The sequence below is a fragment of the Coenobita brevimanus genome, chromosome 57 (genome assembly GCF_032717465.1).
Source record: "Coenobita brevimanus isolate Jiangsu-jjx chromosome 57, ASM3271746v2, whole genome shotgun sequence".
NCBI classification, from domain to species: Eukaryota; Metazoa; Arthropoda; class Malacostraca; order Decapoda; family Coenobitidae; genus Coenobita; species Coenobita brevimanus.
Window position 1 is genome coordinate 59,787,838 of NC_137010.1, and position 20,672 is coordinate 59,808,509.

A 20,672-nucleotide genomic window follows, 5' to 3' on the forward strand; every position below is an offset into this window, starting at 1 on the left:
AAGTATTTAATGATTGAATTATGAAGATAATTGAAGTAGGTATATGTATTTAAGCTGTAACTATACAACACGTTTTATATGTTTGTGCAGAAGCTTATTGTCTATCACTGTGTACTGTATGAATGAAGTAACTATGTAACTCACTAATTTTTACCGTGGTGGAAATGGTGTGAGTGGTGTTGCACGTGGTGATAGCGTTGTCCTTCGCGGGTTGATTGGTGTGTTGTCGTCTCAGCACATGGTGACGTCGGCTTCCCACACTGGTAGCTGTGGTGAGTGAATGAGTAGCGATGAGTAACTTGAGTGAAGACGGGTGAGTAAGATGAGTTATGAGTCGTGTCTCACTCTTCGTTTGTTTGTTCCGTTTTTCTATGTCGATGTTTTCTCGGTCCTTTTTTCTTGTGATTTACTCGTTGTAGGATGAAGACTGCCGCTACTTGTAGGTGCGTGTAGAAGATTATACAGACGACATAGAGTTGTTAATTGTAGTTGATTGTAGATGGCTGTAGTTCGCTGATTCGTCGTAGACTTGTAGACTATTTGCACTGTAGGCTGTATTTTGTAGGATTCAATGTAGAACTGAAGCTAATCTTGTAGTCTCGGTTGCTTTTGTAGAAATTTGCTTTTAATTCGGAGACGATGTCCGCAGATTTGCTGGTTTGTCGTTAAGCTACTTGCAAGGCGTCGAGTAATCTCTTGACCTCTGCATCAGCGTAATGATCTGGGAGACGGAGGGGGCAGGATGGAAAGAATACTGTCAGGAGCTGATGTTGTTGGTTGTTTTCAATCTTGATATTTTGTAGGAATTTAATGTTGATTCGTAGACGAGGTTCGTATACGTTCGCTGCTACCAAATGTCATAAAGACTTTGTATCATAAAGCAGCGACTTTGTATTTGCTTGTAGAAGCAGGAGAGGTAACGAATAGTATGGGACTATTTTTATTTGTCTTGGAAATATTAAACAGGTCTCTCACATGGAAAGAGTATAAGTCCCGGGTAGCTACCTCCCTGTCTCGCTATCTCTCTCTCTCTCTGTTCTAAGGCTAATCTCCGTCTCGACCTCTCTCTAGGGTCGCTTGTCTCCTTCTCCTCTCTCTTTCCTAAAATCTGGTGTAGCAGGGGTGTGTCACGTGTGTTCCTCGTGGATCTTTGTTCACGAGAGGACTGCTGACAGCTAACTGCATCATCTCCTTACTGGCCGCTGTCGTCAGCTTTCCTCAGTGTTAAGAGTGTGTAAGCATGTTTAGCACTGCTCGATTCTCGCAGACACAACACCTTCTCATCATTTGACTTCCTGCTTCTATCTGTCTCTCTATCTATCTATTTATCTATCTATCTAGTATGATTTGCAATTATAATATGGAGACCTACCACACAAGGAGTGGATAGGATATGAAAAAATGTCATACGTGAAAGATGTGGAGAGAGGAAGTCTGTGGACACCAGAACTGAAGAGAGTGTACTGAGATGGTATGCTCATGTGGAGAGAATGGATAACAATAAAGTGGTGGGAAGGATATGGTGGATAAGTGTGTGAGGAAGAGAGGTATGGAAGTCGGTGTGGCTAGGGTACCGACAACAGAGTAAGCTGGCTGGATGATTGTTGAGAAGTGCATGATCAGGGATTTGGCACCCTTTTTATACGTGACAGCATTCAGACTGACTCAATTGGATACATTTATGTGAAGTTACAGAATGTGTTGAAAGTTCTGGACGTATCAGATAGAGCCAGGATTCCAGGGGCTTGAATGATGAGTGAATGGAAGCATGGCCCACTGGACTAGGCAAACTTGGGCTGTCTGGACACTGCTACTCCTCAGCCTGCTCTAGCATGGGAAAGGAGGTCTGGATGATGATGATAATTCAGGGTGGGTAAGTTAAAGTGAACAGAGAACAGTCAATCTCTCACTTTCAACTCTCTTCACATGGCCAACATTTGCTAAAGTATTATAACAATCACTAGAATGTATCTTTGCCTTCTTCTGCAGCTTTGTAACCTTGTTCTCTGGAATGGCCAAGTTAAAGTGAAGTCAATGTTTCACTCTCAGTTCTCTCTACACAACCAAAATCAAATGAAATAGTACAGTACTCACTAGGAGGTATCTTTGCCTTCTCTTGCAGCTCAGTCACCTTGTTCTTTAGGGTGGCCAGCTCAGAATGGGCATCAGAGAGTTGCGTGGAGATGCTGGCATTCTCTGTGTGCAATGTTTTTATTCTTGTTTCGAGCTCCTTTATTCTGAAAAAAAAAAAAAAAAAGGTGGTGGTGATTATAAGGGGAGGCTGGAAGAGGAGAAGGAGGACGAGGAGGAGGATTCCTACAGACTGCACAAGGGTTTACAGTGCCCCAAAATTAGTTAAGGATCATCAAATTTCATATAACCATAACTTACTAGCTATTCAAGTTGTGGAAGTGGCCCAGTTGTTTTAGATGACAACAAACTGACCGTAGTGTTAGGACTAGTTACACCAGTGTTTGCCTTCTTTGGCTTGGCTACAATTTTTTATTCTGTCTGCAGCTTATTTCTTGTAGCTCAAAGGAAGAATAAGACAATACTGTCGCTTGACATCCTCTCAACAGCATTTCTTCATGATTATTAGCTTTTTATCTTAACCTGACCCAGATTTCTTACTTGTCCAGCTTATTTAGCATACATGAATGGGACACGAAGGCAATGCTATGGCTCTCCATCCCCTCCATTGCACATCTTCATGACTAGCTCCACATTCAAGTGTTAAACTATTGTCTTAGTTCATCATATGAGGCACTCCAAGCCAGAGGGGCGACAGTGCCCCTGGGGGTAGGGGGGTTTTCAAGAACACTCCCCCAGTATCCTTGCTTGTCGTACAAGGCAACTAAAAGAGTTGGCGGAGGGTTAGTGCCCCCTCTCGGAAAACAGCTAACTAAAAAAAAGAACAAGAAGCCTCGGAGAAGGACTAACCAAAAGATAACGACCAAGGACCGGACAATGGACATGGTACGGATCGCAACATGGAATGTAAGGGGTGCGAATGATAAGGTGAAAAAGAGAGAGATTGTCCAGGTGCTTGAGGGTGTGAAAGTGGATCTATGTGGAGTAGCTGAAACTAAATGGAGAGAAGATAGTGTGAGAGAATGGGAGTGTGGATGGGGTATATGTGCAGGAGAAGGCAAGAATGAGAAGGCTAAAGAAGGAGTGTGTATTATTGTGAGTAAAAGATGGAAGAAGAACATAAGACAGTATGGATCAGTTGGGTCAAGGATTGTGTGGGTAAGATTGAAATTTGGAATACAAATATGGGCGATTGTTTGCGAGTATGCACCAACGCAAGATAGTGCAAGCAGAGTGAGAGAAGAGTTCTGGACAAATGTGGAAGTGAGCATGGAAAAGTTTGGAAGGAATGAGAGAGTGTTTTTGATCGGTGATATGAATGGTAAAGTAGGGAATGTGAAGATGGATGGAACAGTTGGTGAGTGAGGTGTGCCTGCTGAGATAGATGAGAATGGCAGTGCATTAGTGGACACTTATGCCGGGAGGGGGTTGGTGATAACCAATACCCTCTTCAGGCACAAAATGATCCACAGGCATACATGGCGAGTGATGAGAAGAGTGGGTGGTGAACTGAAAGAAAGGAAGGCAATGATTGACTATGTGTGTGTGGATGAAAGGATGCGAAGATGTGTAATGGATGCAAGAGCTTATACAGGTTGGAGGAGTCGACTTTCTGACCACTACTTGGTGGTGGGCAGTATCAAGATCCAAGCAAGATGGAGAAATAGAAGAAGGGAAGGACAGGAAGAAGGTGTAGTTGAAAGGAGAGTGGAAAAGTTACAAGAGGATGAGAAAATGGCAAAATATATAAGAGACGTAGCGAAACGATTGGTTAAATATGAATTAGAGCAGATGGGGGATGTGGAAGGTGTGTGCAAGATATTCACAGAAGAAATATGTGCAGCATGTGATGTGGTGTGTGGGAGGAAGAGAAGATAAAGGGGAGTGCAAGGAACAGTGTGGTGGAATGAAGAGGTGAGACAGGTTGTGGCACAAAAGAAGAAAGCATACAACAAATGGATGAGAAATAGGGGCGTGGAAGAAGTTGAGAGGCGGAAGAGAAAGTTATACGTAGAAAGGAAGAGAGAGGTGAAAAGATTAGTAAGAAAGAGTAAGATGAGAGTGGATGAAGATTTTGGAAGGAATTTGAGTGTAAAGTGGAGGGACTGTAAGAAAATGTTCTGGAAAGAGGTGAAGAGAGTAAGACAGGGTGGAAGTGAAGTTAGCAAGGGAGTGAAAGATAAAAATGGTAGATTACTAGTGGAGAAGGGAGAAAAAGTGAGCAGATGGAGAGAACACTTTAAGGAATTGTTGAACATAGAGGATGGAAGAAATGCAAGTATAAGTAGCTGGGGAATGGCTGGGAGAAGGAGGGAGGTGAGAAGACAGGAAGAAATCAGTAGGATAGAAGTTGTGGAAGCAATGAAGAAAGTCAAATTGGGGAAAGCCCCAGGAATTGATGGAGTGTGAGGTGAAATGCTGAAACATGGGGGAGAGATAGTAGTAGAATGGATGTGGAAGATGTGCAGATTGGCCTGGGAGGAAGGTAGAGTCCCAGAGGATTGAAAGTCAGGTATAATTATTCCCTTGTACAAAGGAAAAGGGGAAAAAGAAGTGTGTGGTACTCATAGGGGCATTTGTCTTTTCAGTGTAATAGGAAAAGTGTATGGTAGGATACTTATTGACCGAGTTCGGGAAAGAACAGAGGAATTAGTTGGAGAAGAACAGGGAGGTTTTACAAAGGGGAGAGGCTGTGTAGATCAGATATTCATTCTTAGATCTTTAGTGGAAAAGTTTCTAGAGAAGGGAAAGAAGTTGTATGCGGCTTTCATGGATTTGGAGAAAGCACATGACAGGGTGGATAGACAAGGATTGTGGAAAGCATTACGAATATATGGAGTATATGGAAAGTTTTTAAATGCTGTGAAGAGTATGTATGATGGTGCTAAGGCTGCAGTGCGTGTGGATGGTGAACTGAGTGAATTTTTCTCTTTGAAGGTTGGGTTGAAACAGGGATGTGTCATGTCTCCATGGTTGTTCAATCTGTACATGGATGGGGTAATAAAAGAGGTACAAGATAGGGCAGTGGATGCTGGAGTGGCCCTGGTGAGAGAGGGTAGTGTTTGGAAACTCCCTGTACTGTTGTTTGCAGATTATACTGTGTTGTTGAGTGAAGATGAAGGGGAGCTGCAAGGCATGGTGGATGAGTTTGCGAGAGTGTGTAAGAAACGGAATCTAAAGGTGAATGCAGGGAAGAGTAAAGTGATGGCCTTTGAGAGAGGTGAAGTCAGTGAACGTACAGTGAGGCTGGATGGTGAGGAAATGGAAAATGTGAGTACGTTTAAGTACTTGGATAGTGTGATGAATAAGGATGGAAGTTTGGAGGGTGAAGTTCTTGAAAGGGTACTACAAGGAAGAAACGTTGCAGGTTCCTTGAAAGCAGTGATAAGAAACAGGGAAGTAAGCATGGAAGTGAAAAAGTTACTACATGACAGTATTGTGATACCAACTCTAACGTATGGAAGTGAAGCTTGGATGTTGTTGGAAGGACACGAGTCAAGAATGAGAGCAGTGGAAATGAGTTATTTAAGAGGAGCCTGTGGAGTCACATGAAGGGACAGGCTGACAAATGAGGATATAAAGGAGTGTTGTGGTGTGGATGTGGATGTGATAGGAAGCATTAGGAGGAACACACTGAGGCGGTTTGCCCATATGGAGAGGATGGAAAGTGAGAAACTGATGAGGAGAGTGTATGTGAGTGAGGTGGAGGAGAGGAGAGGGAGGGGGAGGCCGAGGATGAGATGGAGGGATGAGGTGGAGAGGTATATGAGAGAGGGGGGTGTGAGTTGGGAGCAGGGCAGTGAAATGGCGGGGGACAGGGTGAAGTGGAGATGATTTGTTTGTAGCCACACCATATGGGAGTGAGGTGTCTGGCAATAGATAGACAGATAGATAGCTTTGACATCTAATCACCAAACTGTAGTATACTTACAACATGTCATGTTTACCATCATTTTAATCGTCTTGGCTAGCATTTCAAGCTAAATAATAAAATGCATACAATTTTACCAACTAATTACCAAAATAAAGCAAAATGAACGGTCGCCCCTCTGGCTCAGAGCACCTGAAATAAGATGAAGAGATAGCAATTTTTGGCCTAGTTTGAGTAAAAAGATTATACTACCACATTGTGGTAGATTTTTTTGTTGTAGTTCAGCATTCAAGATGGAGAGAATACAAATTTAAAGCAAGTTAAAGTGAAGAAACTTCAAAACGAAAACTCACTTATCTCTAGCAGCCTTGAGGTCAGTGTTTGAGTCAATTCTAGCTTTCAGTCGCGCCACCTGCTGTGTCAACTCATGGACCTGGCTCTCGTGTCGTTTCTGCTCCTCGGTGTCTTTTCGTTCTAAGTTAATTTTGATGGTCTCTAGGTTGGCAAGGACCAGAGCCTGTGATGTCTGGCCTCGACTCATGGCCTCCCGCTCAGCCATCAGACGTGCTTCGGATTCCTGGCAAAAGCGAGAGAGACTTGGAGTTGTGGGTGGCTGAAAGGCATGTTAAGAATAGAGACATAATAATATGATGAAGAAAACAGACATACAGACAGAAATATACAAAGACAAAATGATTATGATGCAAAGGGATAGATAAATGGATGAACAAACAGACAGACAGGAAGATGAACAAACAGACAGACAGGAAGATTATGTAAACAAGGAAAGATAATGAAACAGAGAGGTAGGAAGGCAGACAGAGAAAGACACAAATTACAATAGAACCCACCTTAAGCAGAGTGCGTTCATCCCTCAGACTGTCAATAGCCAACTCTGCCCGTGTTAATTTCTTCTGCATGTTCAAGTATTCCCCTCGTAGAGTGTCAATGGTGCCCTCGTGACGACCCACTAGACCTGCAAAAAGGAACTGGTTAACTGTAAGGACTGTAAAGCATAAGCTGAACTTACAATAGTGTTTCTTTAATCCATCCATGCTGCTGCTGCTGCTGCTGCTGCCGTTTTTCTAGCTTGAGACTCATATGGAAAAAAGTTTAAAATACTATAGTTTCTTTTAAATCCCTCCATGTTGCTGTAGTGGCTTCTATCTATCTATTCCCAGACGCCTCAATCCCGTCTGGGGTGGCCACAAACAAATCGCCTCCACGTCGTCCTATCCCCCGCCATTTCACTGCCCTGCTCCCAACTCACACCCCCCTCTCTCATATACCTCTCCACCTCATCCCTACATCTCATCCTCGGCCTCCCCCTCCCTCTTCCCCCCTCCACCTCACTCACATACACTCTCTTCGTCAGTCTTTCACCCTCCATCCTCTCCACATGGCCAAACCACCTCAGTGTGTTCCTCATAACGCTTCCTATCACATCCACATCCACACCACAACGCTCCTTTATATCCTCATACGTCAGCGTGTCTCTCCATGTGACTCCACAGGCTCCTCTTAAATAACTCATTTCCACTGCTCTCACTCTTGACTTGTGTCCTTCCAACAATGTCCAAGTTTCACTTCCATACGTTAGAGTTGGTATCACAATACTGTCATGTGGTAACTTTTTCACTTCCATGCTCACTTCCCTGTTTCTTATCACTGCTTTCAAAGAACCAGCAACCTTTCTTCCCTGCTGTACCCTTTCAAGCACTTCGCCCTCCAAACCTCCATCCATATTCATCACACTACTCAAGTACTGAAACGTACTCACATTTTCCAATTCCTCACCATCCAGCCTCGCTGTACATTCACTGACTTCACCTCTCTCAAAGACCATCACTTTACTCTTCCCTACATTCACCTTTAGATTCCGTTTCTTGCACACTCTCCCAAACTCATCCACCAAGCCTTGCAGCTCCCCTTTGTCTTCACTCAACAACACAGTATCATCTGCAAACAACAGTACAGGGAGTTTCCAAACACTGTCCTCTCTCACCAGGGCCACTCCAACATCCACTACCCTACCTTGTGCCTCTTTTATTACCCCATCCATGTACAGATTGAACACCCATGGAGACATGACACATCCCTGTTTCAACCCAACATCAAAAGAGAAAAATTCACTTAGTTCACCATCCACACGCACTGCAGCCTTAGCACCATCATACATACTCTTCACAGCATTCAACAACTTTCCCATATACTCCATATATTCTTAATACTTTCCACAATCCTTGTCTATCCACCCTGTCATATGCTTTCTCCAAATCCATGAAAGCCGCATACAACTTCTTCCCTTCTCTAGAAACTTTTCCACTAAAGATCTAAGAATGAATATCTGATCTACACAACCTCTTCCCTTCCTAAAGCCTCCCTGTTCTTCTCCAACTAATTCCTCTGTTCTTTCTCTAACTCTGTCAATAAGTATCCTACCATACACTTTTCCTATTATACAAAGAAGACAAATGCCCCTATGATTACCACACACTTCTTTTTCCCCTTTTCCTTTGTACAAGGGAATCATTATAACTGACTTCCAATCCACTGGGACTCTACCTTCCTCCCAGGCCAATCTGCACATCTTCCACATCCATTCTACTAATATCTCTCCCCCATGCTTCAGCATTTCACCACACACTCCATCAATTCCTGGGGCTTTCCCCAATTTAACTTTCTTCATTGCTTCCACAACTTCTATCCTACTGATTTCTTCCAGTCTTCTCACCTCCCTCCTTCTCCCAGCCATTCCCCAGCCACTTATACTTGCATTACTTCCATCCTGTATGTTCAACAATTCCTTAAAGTGTTCTCTATTTCTTCCAGTCTTCTCACCTCCCTCCTTCTCCCAGCCATTCCCCAGCCACTTATACTTGCATTACTTCCATCCTGTATGTTCAACAATTCCTTAAAGTGTTCTCTCCATCTGCTCACTTTTTCTCTCTTCTCCACTAGTAATCTACCATTTTTATCTTTCACTCCCTGGCTAACCTCACTTCCACCCTGTCTTACTCTCTTCACCTCTTTCCAGAACATCTTCTTACAGTCCCTCCACTTTACACTCATATAGAAAGAAGCTTAAAATACTGTAGCTTCTTTTTAATCCCTTCATGTTGTTTTTGTTGCTACTGTGGCCCCAGGATCTTCTGGATGTGGATCCAGTGTACTGAAAGCTGAAGCAGCCCTTCTCCTGCAGTCCATCATCCTTCTTTCAGGGTGTACACAGGGATTTCTGGGATGTTTGCATGAATGGGCATTATAAGTTCCATCATGTAAAGGTGTCTCTCCAGCATCACTACACAAGGAATCTTAATATACAGTCATACCTCTATGATGTGCATAACTGGTATCATAAAAGTGTGCACCAAACAAATTGCGGATCTTAAAAACACAGTATGACCTCAATACAATGGCCTTCTCTAGACCCGAATTCGCTTTTTCAGAGTCGAGGAGCCAACCGGAATAATTTCTTATATATTGTGAAAACTCCAAAAAGGCTAGAAGCGGTCCAGACTGCATAACCTTAGGCCAGGGCAGCCATTTTGTCCACGCGGGATGTGTGTTCATGCATCCATTAGTAGTGGGCTGGCGGCATCACTAATGTCCCCCCGTGCTCAGCCTCAGTCTGACCCACATCATATCCCTGGAAGTCGCTGATATACTGTTCGAGGGTGACGAGTCACAAGTTAAATATACAAAGTGAACATCTATAGTTTGTAAGATCATAAATAATAAGGTGCACAAAGTGTACAGTACAGTATTCGATTAAAATCAAGTCGTACCAATAAAGGATTTTATCATCATCATCCAGACCTCCTTTCCTATCCTCACAAGGTCAGGAGTAGCAATGTCCACACAGCACAAACTTGCCCAATCCAAATAGGCCACACTTCCATTCACTCATCATTCAAGCCCCAAGAATCCAGGCTCTACCGGATACGCCAAAACATTCACCACATTCTGCAACTTCACACATACGTATTTTCTAAATGCTAAAAAATTTGAAAAGGGATCTATGTTAATATTAATATAAATTCAAGACACCAAGCATTAATCACATTAATCACACGGCATGCGGTCTGTGTGTTCGTGTGTCGGCTGGTGGCGCCACTATTGTCCCTCCATGTTCTGCCTCAGTCTGACCTACATCATTCCCCCCCCCCCACATCATTTCCCAGGAAGTCCCTGATATACTGCTCGAGGGTGGTGAGACATAAGTGAAATGTACAAAGTGAATACCTTTAGTTTGTAAGATCGTAAATCATAAGGTGTATAAAGTGTGCGGTAGAGTATTTGAAAAGTGTTTAAAACTAAGTACAGTACACCACACGATACGCAAGGTCCAAGCTACACCTCCAGTCCCTGTCCATGATACAGCTCCAGCCAGTGAAGACAATCAGAAGGAGGATTAACTGTTCCTTGACGATCACCCAGAAGATAATGGGTAACGACTTAGACAGATTTACTCTGAAGGATCCTTCACCAGGTGCTGATTGATAACAAACACTCGGCAATGTGTGGGGGAGGAGGGGGGAGAGTAGAGTGAGCCTAGTGAGTCGGAATGGTTACGTAAGTAAATCTATCTATTGCCAGACACCTCAATCCCATTTGGGGTGGCCACAAACAAATCGCCTCCACGTCACCCTGTCCCCTGCCATTTCACTGCCCTGCTCCCAACTCATCCCCCCCTCTCTCATATACCTCTCCATCTCATCCCTACATCTCATCCTCGGTCTCTCCCTCCCTCTGCCCCCCTCCACCTCACTCACATACACTCTCTTCGTCAGTCTTTCACCCTCCATCCTCTCCACATGGCCAAACCACCTCAGTGTGTTCCTCATAACGCTTCCTATCACATCCACATCCACACCACAACGCTCCTTTATATCCTCATTCGTCAGCCTGTCTCTCCATGTGACTCCACAGGCTCCTCTTAAATAACTCATTTCCACTGCTCTCACTCTTGAATTGTGTCCTTCCAACAACGTCCAAGCTTCACTTCCATATGTTAGAGTTGTAATCACAATACTGTCATGTAGTAACTTTTTCACTTCCATGCTCAATTCCCTGTTTCTTATCACTGCTTTCAAAGAACCAGCAACCTTTCTTCCCTGCTGTACCCTTTCAAGCACTTCACCCTCCAAACCTCCATCTTTGCTCATCACACTACCCAAGTACTTAAACATACTCACATTTTCCAATTCCTTACCATTCAACCTTGCTGTACATTCACTGACTTCACCTCTCTCAAAGACCATCACTTTACTCTTCTCTACATTCACCTTTAGATAAGTAAATAAGTATTTTAATTACTTACGAGTTTTATCGTGTCCAAGCCTTGCTTAAATTTTACTGCGTTCTGCAATATATTATTAATTACGGCATTTGAGAAACGTTAAGAAGCAAATGGGATATTGCCACGAGTTAGAAGGAACTGGTGGGGTAAAGCCGGATGGTGGTCATGATGCTTTTCGTGTATGAATATATCTTCTTGTGTGTGGTTGAGAAGATTAGGAGAAATACACTGAGGTGGTTTGGACATGTGGAGAGAATGGAGAATGAAAGACTGACTAAGAGGGTGTATGTAGGTGAGGTGGAGGGAGGGAGAGGGAGGGGTAGACTGAGGATGAGGTGGAGGGATGGTGTTGAGAGATATATGAGGGATGGGGGGGTGAGTTGGGGGGAGGGTAGTCAAATGGTGGATGAAAGAGCGACTTGGAGGTGTTCTGTCTGCGGCCGCCCTTTGCGGGATTAGGGCGTCGGGCTATAGATAGATAGATAGATAGATAGTGTGTTACATATACCCTTTATCGAGTCTAAACCTTCCTAAAATTATACTGTGCTATGCAGCAAATTATTTATGGTGGCATTTGAGGAAAGTTGAGAGGAAAATGGGATAATGCCCTAACTTAGATGGAACTGGTCGGGTGAAGCAGGATGGTGGCCATGACATATTTCATGTATGAAAATATCTTAGCATGGAGAAGTCCACATGTCGCTTTTACCGAAGTTTTGCTCTTTTGGAATGGCTTGGGCCCCACTTGGTCCGTTCCAGTGAGCTTTTACTGTAACATAACTAATGAGAAAAATTATAACTGGTCCTGGGATCACCAGCCCTAGGCACCTTTTTTGTCCACACTCAAACATTTTCACCCACAAAACAAGCATGTAGCAATAAATGATGAATATATATATATATGTACAGATAGATAGAATATATATATATATATATATATATATATATATATATATATATATATATATATATATATATATATGTATACATACATACATATAGATATATGTATTTATATATACAGTACCGTATATATATCTACCTATCTATCTATAGCCCGACACCCTAATCCCGCAAAGGGTGGCCGCAGAAAAAATGCCTCCAAGTCGCTCTGTCACCCACCATTTGACTACCCTCCCCACCACTCACTCCCCCCTCCCTCATATACCTCTCAACTCCATCCCTTGACCTCATCCTCGGTCATCCCCTCCCTCTCCCTCCCTCCACCTCACCTACATACACTCTCATAGTCAGTCTTTCACTCTCCATTCTCTCCACATATCTAAAACCACCTCAGTGTATTTCTCCTAATCTTCTCAACCACATCCACATCTACCCCACAATGCTCTTTCACTTCTTCATTTGTCAACCTGTCCCTCCATGTCACTCCACATGCTCCTCTCAAGTAGCTCATTTCAACTGCACTCACTCTTGACTTGTTCCCCTCTTGCAAAGTCCATGCCTCGCTTCCATATGTCATGGTAGGGATCACAATACTATCATGCAGTGACTTCTTAACTTCCATACTCACCTCCCTGTTTCTCATCACTGCTTTCAGTGAACCAAGAACCTTCCTTCCCTGCTGTACCCTTTCACGAACTTCATCCCGCAAGGATCCATCCTTACTCATCACACTACCCATGTACTTGAATGCACTCACATTCTCCATATCCTCATCACCCAACCTCACCGTGCATTCTGTGACTTCATTCCTCTCAAACACCATAATTTTACTCCTGTTTACATTAACTTTCAGATTCCTCTTCCAACACACTGTCACAAATTCATTCACCAAACCTTCCAACTCCCATTCATCTTCACTCAACAATACTGTATCATCAGCAAACAACAACAACAGAATCTTCCAAACCTCACCCTCATTCATTAGGGCCAGCCCCACATCCACTGCCCTACCCTGCACCTCTTTTACAACCCCATCCATGTATATAGTAAACAGCCATGGAGACATCACACAACCCTGTTTCAGTCCCACACTGAGATCAAAGAACTCACTCAGCTCACCATCCACTCGCACCACAGCCCTAGCTCCTTTGTACATACTCTTCACAGCCCTCAACAATTTCCCCTCCACTCCATATATTCTCAATACCTTCCACATACCTTGTCTATCTATTCTGTCATAAGCTTTCTCCAAGTCCATGAAGTCAGCATACACTTTCTTTCCCCTCTCTAGATACTTCTCCACTAAACATCTTAGAATAAATATCTGATCTACACACCCTTTTCCCTTCCTAAATCCCCCTTGTTCTTCTCCAACTAGCTCCTCTGTCATATGCCTAACCCTATCAATGAGTATTCTACCATATATTTTACCAGTCACACTAAGAAGGCAAATACCCCTATGGTTACCACATACTTCTCTCTCCCGTTTTCCTTTGTATAAAGGAACAATTATACCTGATTTCCAGTCCTCCGGAACCCTTCCCTGTTCCCATGTCAATCTACATAACTTCCATATCCACTCCACTACAATCTCACCCCCATACCTCAGCATTTCACCACACACTCCACCAATTCCTTGGGCATTTCCCATCTTGATCTTCTTCACTGCTTCCACTATTTCCGCCCTACTGATCTCTTCCTCCCACCTCTCATCTCTCCTTCTCCCAGCCATTCCCCAACCACTTATACTCGCACTGCTCTCACTCTCTACATTCAACAAATCCTCAAAGTGCTCCTTCCATCTCCTCAATTTTTCTCTCTCCTCCACCAACAATCTATTACTCCTATATTTCACTCCCCTACTATTTCCTCTTTCACACTGCCTTACTTTCTTTACCTCCTCCCAAAACAATTTCTTACTCTCCCTCCATATCACACTCAGATTCCTCCCAAATTCTTCATCCACTTTCTTCGTACTTTCCTTCACCAATCTCTTCACCTCCCTTCTCCTGCTCACATATACCTCTCTCTTCTCTCTCTCGTCTTCTCCCCTACCTCTACTCACTAGCCATTCACTATATGCCTTCTTTTGTTCCACAGCTCGTTTCACCTCATCATTCCAACATGCTGTCCCTTGCACACCCCTGCATCTCCTCCTCACTCCTCAAACCAACTCACACGCTGCACCTATCTCTTCCGTGAATATCTTACATACATCTTCCACCCCTTCCATCTGCTCTAACTCATACCTTCCCAATCTTTCTTCCACTATGCTCTTAAACTCTGCCATTCTCTCACTGTCTTGCAATTTCTCCACTCTTCTCACAGGAGCTGTTTCCTCCTGTCTTCCCCTTTGTCTCTTCAACCGTTTTCTTTGCAGCTTTACCTCGGCCATCATTAAGTGATGGTCCGAGACTCATTCCCCCACCCTCTCCACACTCTTGCATCCAACACTTGTCTTCTCATTCGCTCATCCACACACACATAGTCCATCATTGCCTTTTGTTCAACAAGTTCACCATCCATCCTCCTCATAACCCTTAATGTATACCTGTGGATCATCTTATCCCGAAAGTAAGTGTTAGCTATTGCTAACCCCTTACCAGCACAGATGTCCAACAAAGCACTACCATTCCCACCTACTTCAGCTGGCACACCGCACTGACCAACCACTCCGTCCACTCGTACATTCCCGACTTTGCCATTCATGTCTCCAATCAAAAACACTCTCTCACTCCTCTCAAACTTGTCCATACATGCTTCTACACTCGTCCAAAACTCATCTTTCACTCTTGCCACTCGGTCCTCTGTCGGCGCATATGCACACACAATCGCCCATGCTTGTATACCTACTTTCATCCTTACCTATACAATCCTTGCACCCAGTGATCCATACTCTCTTATATTCTCCTTCCACTTCTTACTTATCATCAGACATACTCCCTCTCTTGCCCTCTCATTCTCATTAACTCCAGCACATATTCCTAAACCATATTCCCATTCTCTCACCCTTTAACCTTTCCATTTAGTTTCAGTCAATCCACATATATCCACTCTTGCATCCTCAAGCACCTACACAATCTCTCTCTCTTTCACTTCATCATTCACTACTCTCACATTCCACGTCTCCACCCTAAGAATGTCCTTTGTCCGTTCCTTAGTCGTCAACGTATGGTCTGTCCTGGTCCGAGGCGCTTTATTCGCTTGTTTAGTTAGGTCTTTTTACGGGGTGGAGCACTAACCCATCACCAACCCTTTTAGTCGCCTCATACAACAAGCAAGGACACTGGGGGAGTATTCTTGATATATATATATATATATATATATATATATTTATATATATATACAGTACCCTCGTGTCCAACACGGTAATATTGTCATGCATGGGTCCCGTGTTGGACCAAAAACGTGTTGGACAAACAATAGAGCTTATGGGGAAAAATGAATTATGTCAGCAACCCTAGGAAAAGTCACCCTAAATACCTACCATATACCTATACATATACTGGTACTATTGTAATTATAATAAATGGTACTGTGCTATGAATGATAACTAACCTTTTAGGATAGTGTTGATGGGCTTGCTGGGAATGGAAGGTGGTATCCAAGGCTGTAGGTGGTCCTACTGCATCCCCGGAGGATGGCTGCTGGCGTCACTAGCGGGTAATGGCTGCTGCTCCTCCTCAACCTCCCTCATAAATCCTTCGAAATCACACTCAGAATCACTATCTTCGTCCACAGCCATGGAAGGTCCTGCTTCTGCCTGTCCTAGCACTCTGTAAGCCTTCATTGCTGCCAGGATCTTGTCTTGATTTTTTATTATGGTCCTCACGTTGGCTTCATTCATGTCGTAGGCCTTGGCAATGTCAACTTTCCTCTTCCCTTTCTTCTTCCTCTCAATGCTTTCTAGCTTGGTGGCCTGAGGGAGGTGCCGCTGCTTCTTGGGGTTCTCAGAAGGCTGCCTAGGCATCGTGAGCAGGATAAAATGCAGTTGCAATGGCAGAAAATGCAGCAAGAAAAAAGCACCTTCCAATCCGAATTAAGCGACTGAGTGGCACTGTGGCGGGAGAAATTTAAACAAAACATCACGTGAGAACAGAAGCATTTTTGATTGGGCGACATCACGATCATGTCATGATAGCGGGTGGGGGAGGCAACTTGATCAGAAGTTTTGATTGGCTGCCAGCATCACAGGAACGTCCGGTATGACTTTGTTGGACCGGGGGTGATCGTGCTAGAGGCAAACTCTGCGGATTTCGCTCACTTCTCGGAGCTCCGTGCGTGTTATGCTAATGCACCCATGTTACAGTAATTAAATTGTATTAAATCGTACTAATTTTTTGCTCTCCGTGCTGGACGCGAATCGTGCTGGACAAACCCGTGCTGGACGCGAGGGTACTGTATATATATATAAATATATATATATATATATATATATATATATATAATGTATTATTTATTCAGTGGTACATGCTTGTTTTACAAGCTTATTCTAAATGAACAAGAAAAAAAAAAAGTGTTTTAATTCATTCACCCAAAATAACTAGATGAAAATGGTGGGTCTCAGAGGCTATATTGGTGGCTGATGAGGATTCTAAACATCACATGGTCACTCACTTCCACTGCCGCCACCAACAACATCATTTAGGATTGCCTCATCATCAAATCCCTCAATGTCCATAGTAGAAACAGTTGACACTGCATCATCCATTTCATCATCCACTTCACAGTCAGTCTCTGGCTGACGTCAGATATAACTGGTGATTTGTTTTTGTCTCCTGGCTTTAATGTGTTCCCGGTAGTTCATTATAAGGTTGGAGTAGCCTGTCTAGTGTTGCCAGTCTTGTCTCACTTCTATCAGATTTAGGGTCCTGGTCTAGTAAGAATTTAAAGTGGTCTCCCATTTCTAGTAGTTCCTTTAGTCTGTCAACAAACATTACTGTTTTTTCTTTAGCTGTATCGTTAGCTGATTTTTCTCGAGCTGCCTCATGATAGTCTTCCATCATTATATCCTCTGCTGTGGTTGCTTCTGTTGTTATTATATCTCTAATATCTTGATCATTTGTGTCAGCAAACCCTAAACCAGACACCAGACAAGCTTGCTGTGCAGCTGACTGCACAGCGTCCTCAACAGACTGCGGCTGGACGCACACACTACCGAGGTGGTCTGTTGGTAAGCCAGCAAAAAGTTTCCTCCAGGCATGATGGATTGCTGACTCATTAACTTCTCTCCATGATTCAACCACCATGTCAACAGCTGTCTTTATGTTAAATTAGTTTTTCCAAATATCATTCACAGCCCTGTTAGCCTCTGCAACGGTGTTATTACCTTCATCATCATCATCATCATCATCACTAGCATCACGTTCAAGGCTGTGAAGTTCATCCCTTGTGTTTGTGGCCACAGACATAAGTCGGTATTTCTTCTTTTCAAAAGTGACTTTCATGTTACTGATCACTTGCTAATCAAGTGGATGAAGGAGTGAAGTTGTCTTTGCTGGCTGAAACACTACTTTAACCCCTAAAACGTGGGTTGTCGCGTTTGCAATGTATGCCAAAAAGGACATAACGGCGGATCGTCGCGTTTGCGATTCGAGTTAATTTTGAATAAACGCAGGCAAGGATGTTCCAGCTGGTATTGTCTATCAGTACCACCACCCTTTAGCTACAATTAGCATACTTTACCTTTGTACTACTGACCTCCGTTGTTGCCAAGTATCGCATTTTTTCCCCCCTCCCCCCCACCACGGCCAGGCCAGCCTGGCTGTGATACATGGCAGCGCTCTGACTGCTCAGAACTGTAAATCTGCGCTCTCCTCTCACAAGCAGTTTATACTAATAGGAAATGCTTGTTTCCCCAGTTGTCACACCAGCTTTTTTTCGCACGGTTTGCCCCTGTTTAGCGTCAGTTTACCGCAGGCTTTCAAAGTGACATTATGGCGAGTTCTAACTCTTCCGAGTCAGTGCGACCGGCCGACAGGAACGAGAATAAAGTGACGGGCGTAAGGCAGAATAAAAAGCACGCTGCGGTGATCTTTTGGGAAGTAATATGATTGAAAATAATGTAGTATACATGTTTTTAGCTGTGAAAATGGAAATGTTTGTTGAGTGACAGGAAGACCGCCGCTGCGCTGCATGTCGGCCGTACGCTTCGTTAATTTTAGCCTTATTTTCAGTACTTATTGTACAAATACAGTTTCCAAACTACCTATACGTTATAGTATAAAGTTTACTGTGACAGAATGAGGCTGTGGTAGAGGGGAAACCGGGTTGCTGGAGGTGTGAAAGTGAAGATTTGGTTGCCCAACTTTGCAAGTCTCCACAAGTCCTTGGGTAGTCCACGAAGGCTCAACACCTGTCTCTGGAGAAAGCTGAATGTAAGTACTATCTGCCATACCAAGTATAATGTTCTAGGGTTAATCTCTGATTTTTGGCTAATATTTTCCTACAGGTACTCAGACTGCGATCGAACCCCGCCACCCGGGGGGGGGTCGGCTGTCCATTGGCCGCGCATTAGGGGTTAATATTAGGGTGACAATCTAGTAGTAATGATGAATAACTAGGAACATTAACAATAACAGAATGCTAAAATTAATGTTGTTGCATTCAAAGAATAACTTTACTTCCTTTTCAAACAATTCCTTGAACCACTTGAGCGACAGATAAGAAGACATCCATCCCTTAGAACCCGTTAACCAAAAAACATTTAAGGAATCCATATGACAGTTCTTGTATGCTCTTGGTTGTTTAGCAGTTTGCACAAATGTTGGGTTAACTTTGCACGAACCATCCGCATTCACTGCAAGAAGAACCGTCAAACAATTCATCATCATCTTCCTTCCAACTTGTTTGCATCTTGAAGCTATAAAAGCTCTTCATGGTAACTTCTTTCAATATAGTTAAGTTTTGTCCATATAAAAAGATCTGTTTTGGACAATACTTCTCACCTTGAATGATTGTTTTAATTCCTTTGGATAGTTTGCTGCAGTTGCATAATCAGCACTTGCAGATTCCACATGGACACCAATATTCTTGATCTTCTTGCAAATCTTAAATGAATGAGGCCACTCTTGTAATGCAATGGACGTCACCAGTTTCTCAATCCTCATCCTCTTGAAGACTGCTTTGTACAGTTCTAGTGCTGTGTTGATTATGTTGCTGGAATTAACTGGTAAATTTCTGTTTGCTTGTCTTTTCTATGTAGCGCAGTACCAGTTGTTCAGTCTTCACAAAAGCAATATTTTTGCACCGTTTTTGAACAGCTGACCCTTCCGACTTCCCTAACTTCATATGCTGCAAAATAAATGCTTCTGATGGTGGACTCATTCACACCATCTTTCCATCCTACTGCACATTTATTAGCACCTCCATCCACTTCCTTGACAAATTCTATCTTTTGTGCAAATGTAAATGTATTCTTCTTGGCTTTTGCTCCTCCCTTGGATTGTGAGAGGCCTGCTGTGGAGCTTGTTGAGGGGACTGGGGAAACCAAAGCATCATGAAAAAGCACAGCCAATGTGTAAGGAATGTGGTGCAAGACTAACGGGAACCCTACTGTGGTGAAAAGGGACTAAGCTCCACCTATGAGAAACGAGCGAACAAACGAGTTGTAATGCTCCCTCCACCAATGAGAAACGCGCTAACAAATAAGTTGTAATGCTCCACCAATGAGAAGTGAGAAAATAAGAAACGAGCTCTAGCACACCATAAATGAGAAACGTGCTAATATGAAACTAGTTCTAGCACTCCACCAATGAGAAATGAGCTAACAAACGAGTTGTAATGCTCCACCAATGAGAGGTGAGATAATAAGAAATGAGCTCCAGCACTCCACGAATGAGAACATGCTAATAAGAAACTAGTACTAGCAATTCACCAATGAGAAATGAGTTTTACTTTCCAGCCAATGATGATGTCACATACAGTGATGGACAATGCATTTTTTTTTTTTTTGCGAAGTTAGTGCATGAATTACGATATTTGATGTGTAAAATATGATACTGTCCGCCATTTTTTACTGCGTTTCTTAGAAATGCGCAGCTTAGAATTGCGTATCTTAGAAGGTATGTCTGTACATACATATATCAAATAAATAACGATTCCCAGCTTAATAAATGGCCAGGTAGAACGGGCTGTAAAAATACACATGCTTTCAAGTGTGGCACAACAAGGAAGTTAGGCAATGTGGCTAAGTGAATTTTCTGTCTATCTATAACCAGGTGCCTTAACCCTGGAGTGGGTGTAACATTTGCATCAGTCATCAAACATCAGAAACTCCACAAACAGTGTCCCTCAAGGGTCTGTCTTGTCCCCTACACTCTTTAACCTAAACATGCATAACATACCCATATCACAGATACACACAGCTTCCTATGCAGACGACATAACACTTATATGTACACAAAAAAAATGCAAACACAGCCACACACATCCTCTAACCTTACCTCAACACACTACACGAATGGTTCACCACAAACAGACGCAATATAGCCCCAACCAATTCTA

At 43.2% G+C, this 20,672-nt stretch overlaps 1 protein-coding gene across 1 annotated transcript in view; it reads right to left on the minus strand.

Moving 5' to 3' along the window:
- Positions 1–20,672, minus strand: part of LOC145402051 (nucleoprotein TPR-like) — a gene marked incomplete at its 3' end in the record, with an annotated part of 419,889 nt that overhangs the window by 245,800 nt on the left and 153,417 nt on the right. Inside the window, exons 16-18 of the mRNA XM_080274148.1 lie at positions 6,814–6,938; positions 6,316–6,539; positions 2,095–2,237 (exon numbers count right to left, since the gene is read on the minus strand). Of these exons, the coding sequence (XP_080130274.1) occupies positions 2,095–2,237; positions 6,316–6,539; positions 6,814–6,938 (492 nt within the window). The remainder of the gene's footprint in view (positions 1–2,094; positions 2,238–6,315; positions 6,540–6,813; positions 6,939–20,672) is intronic.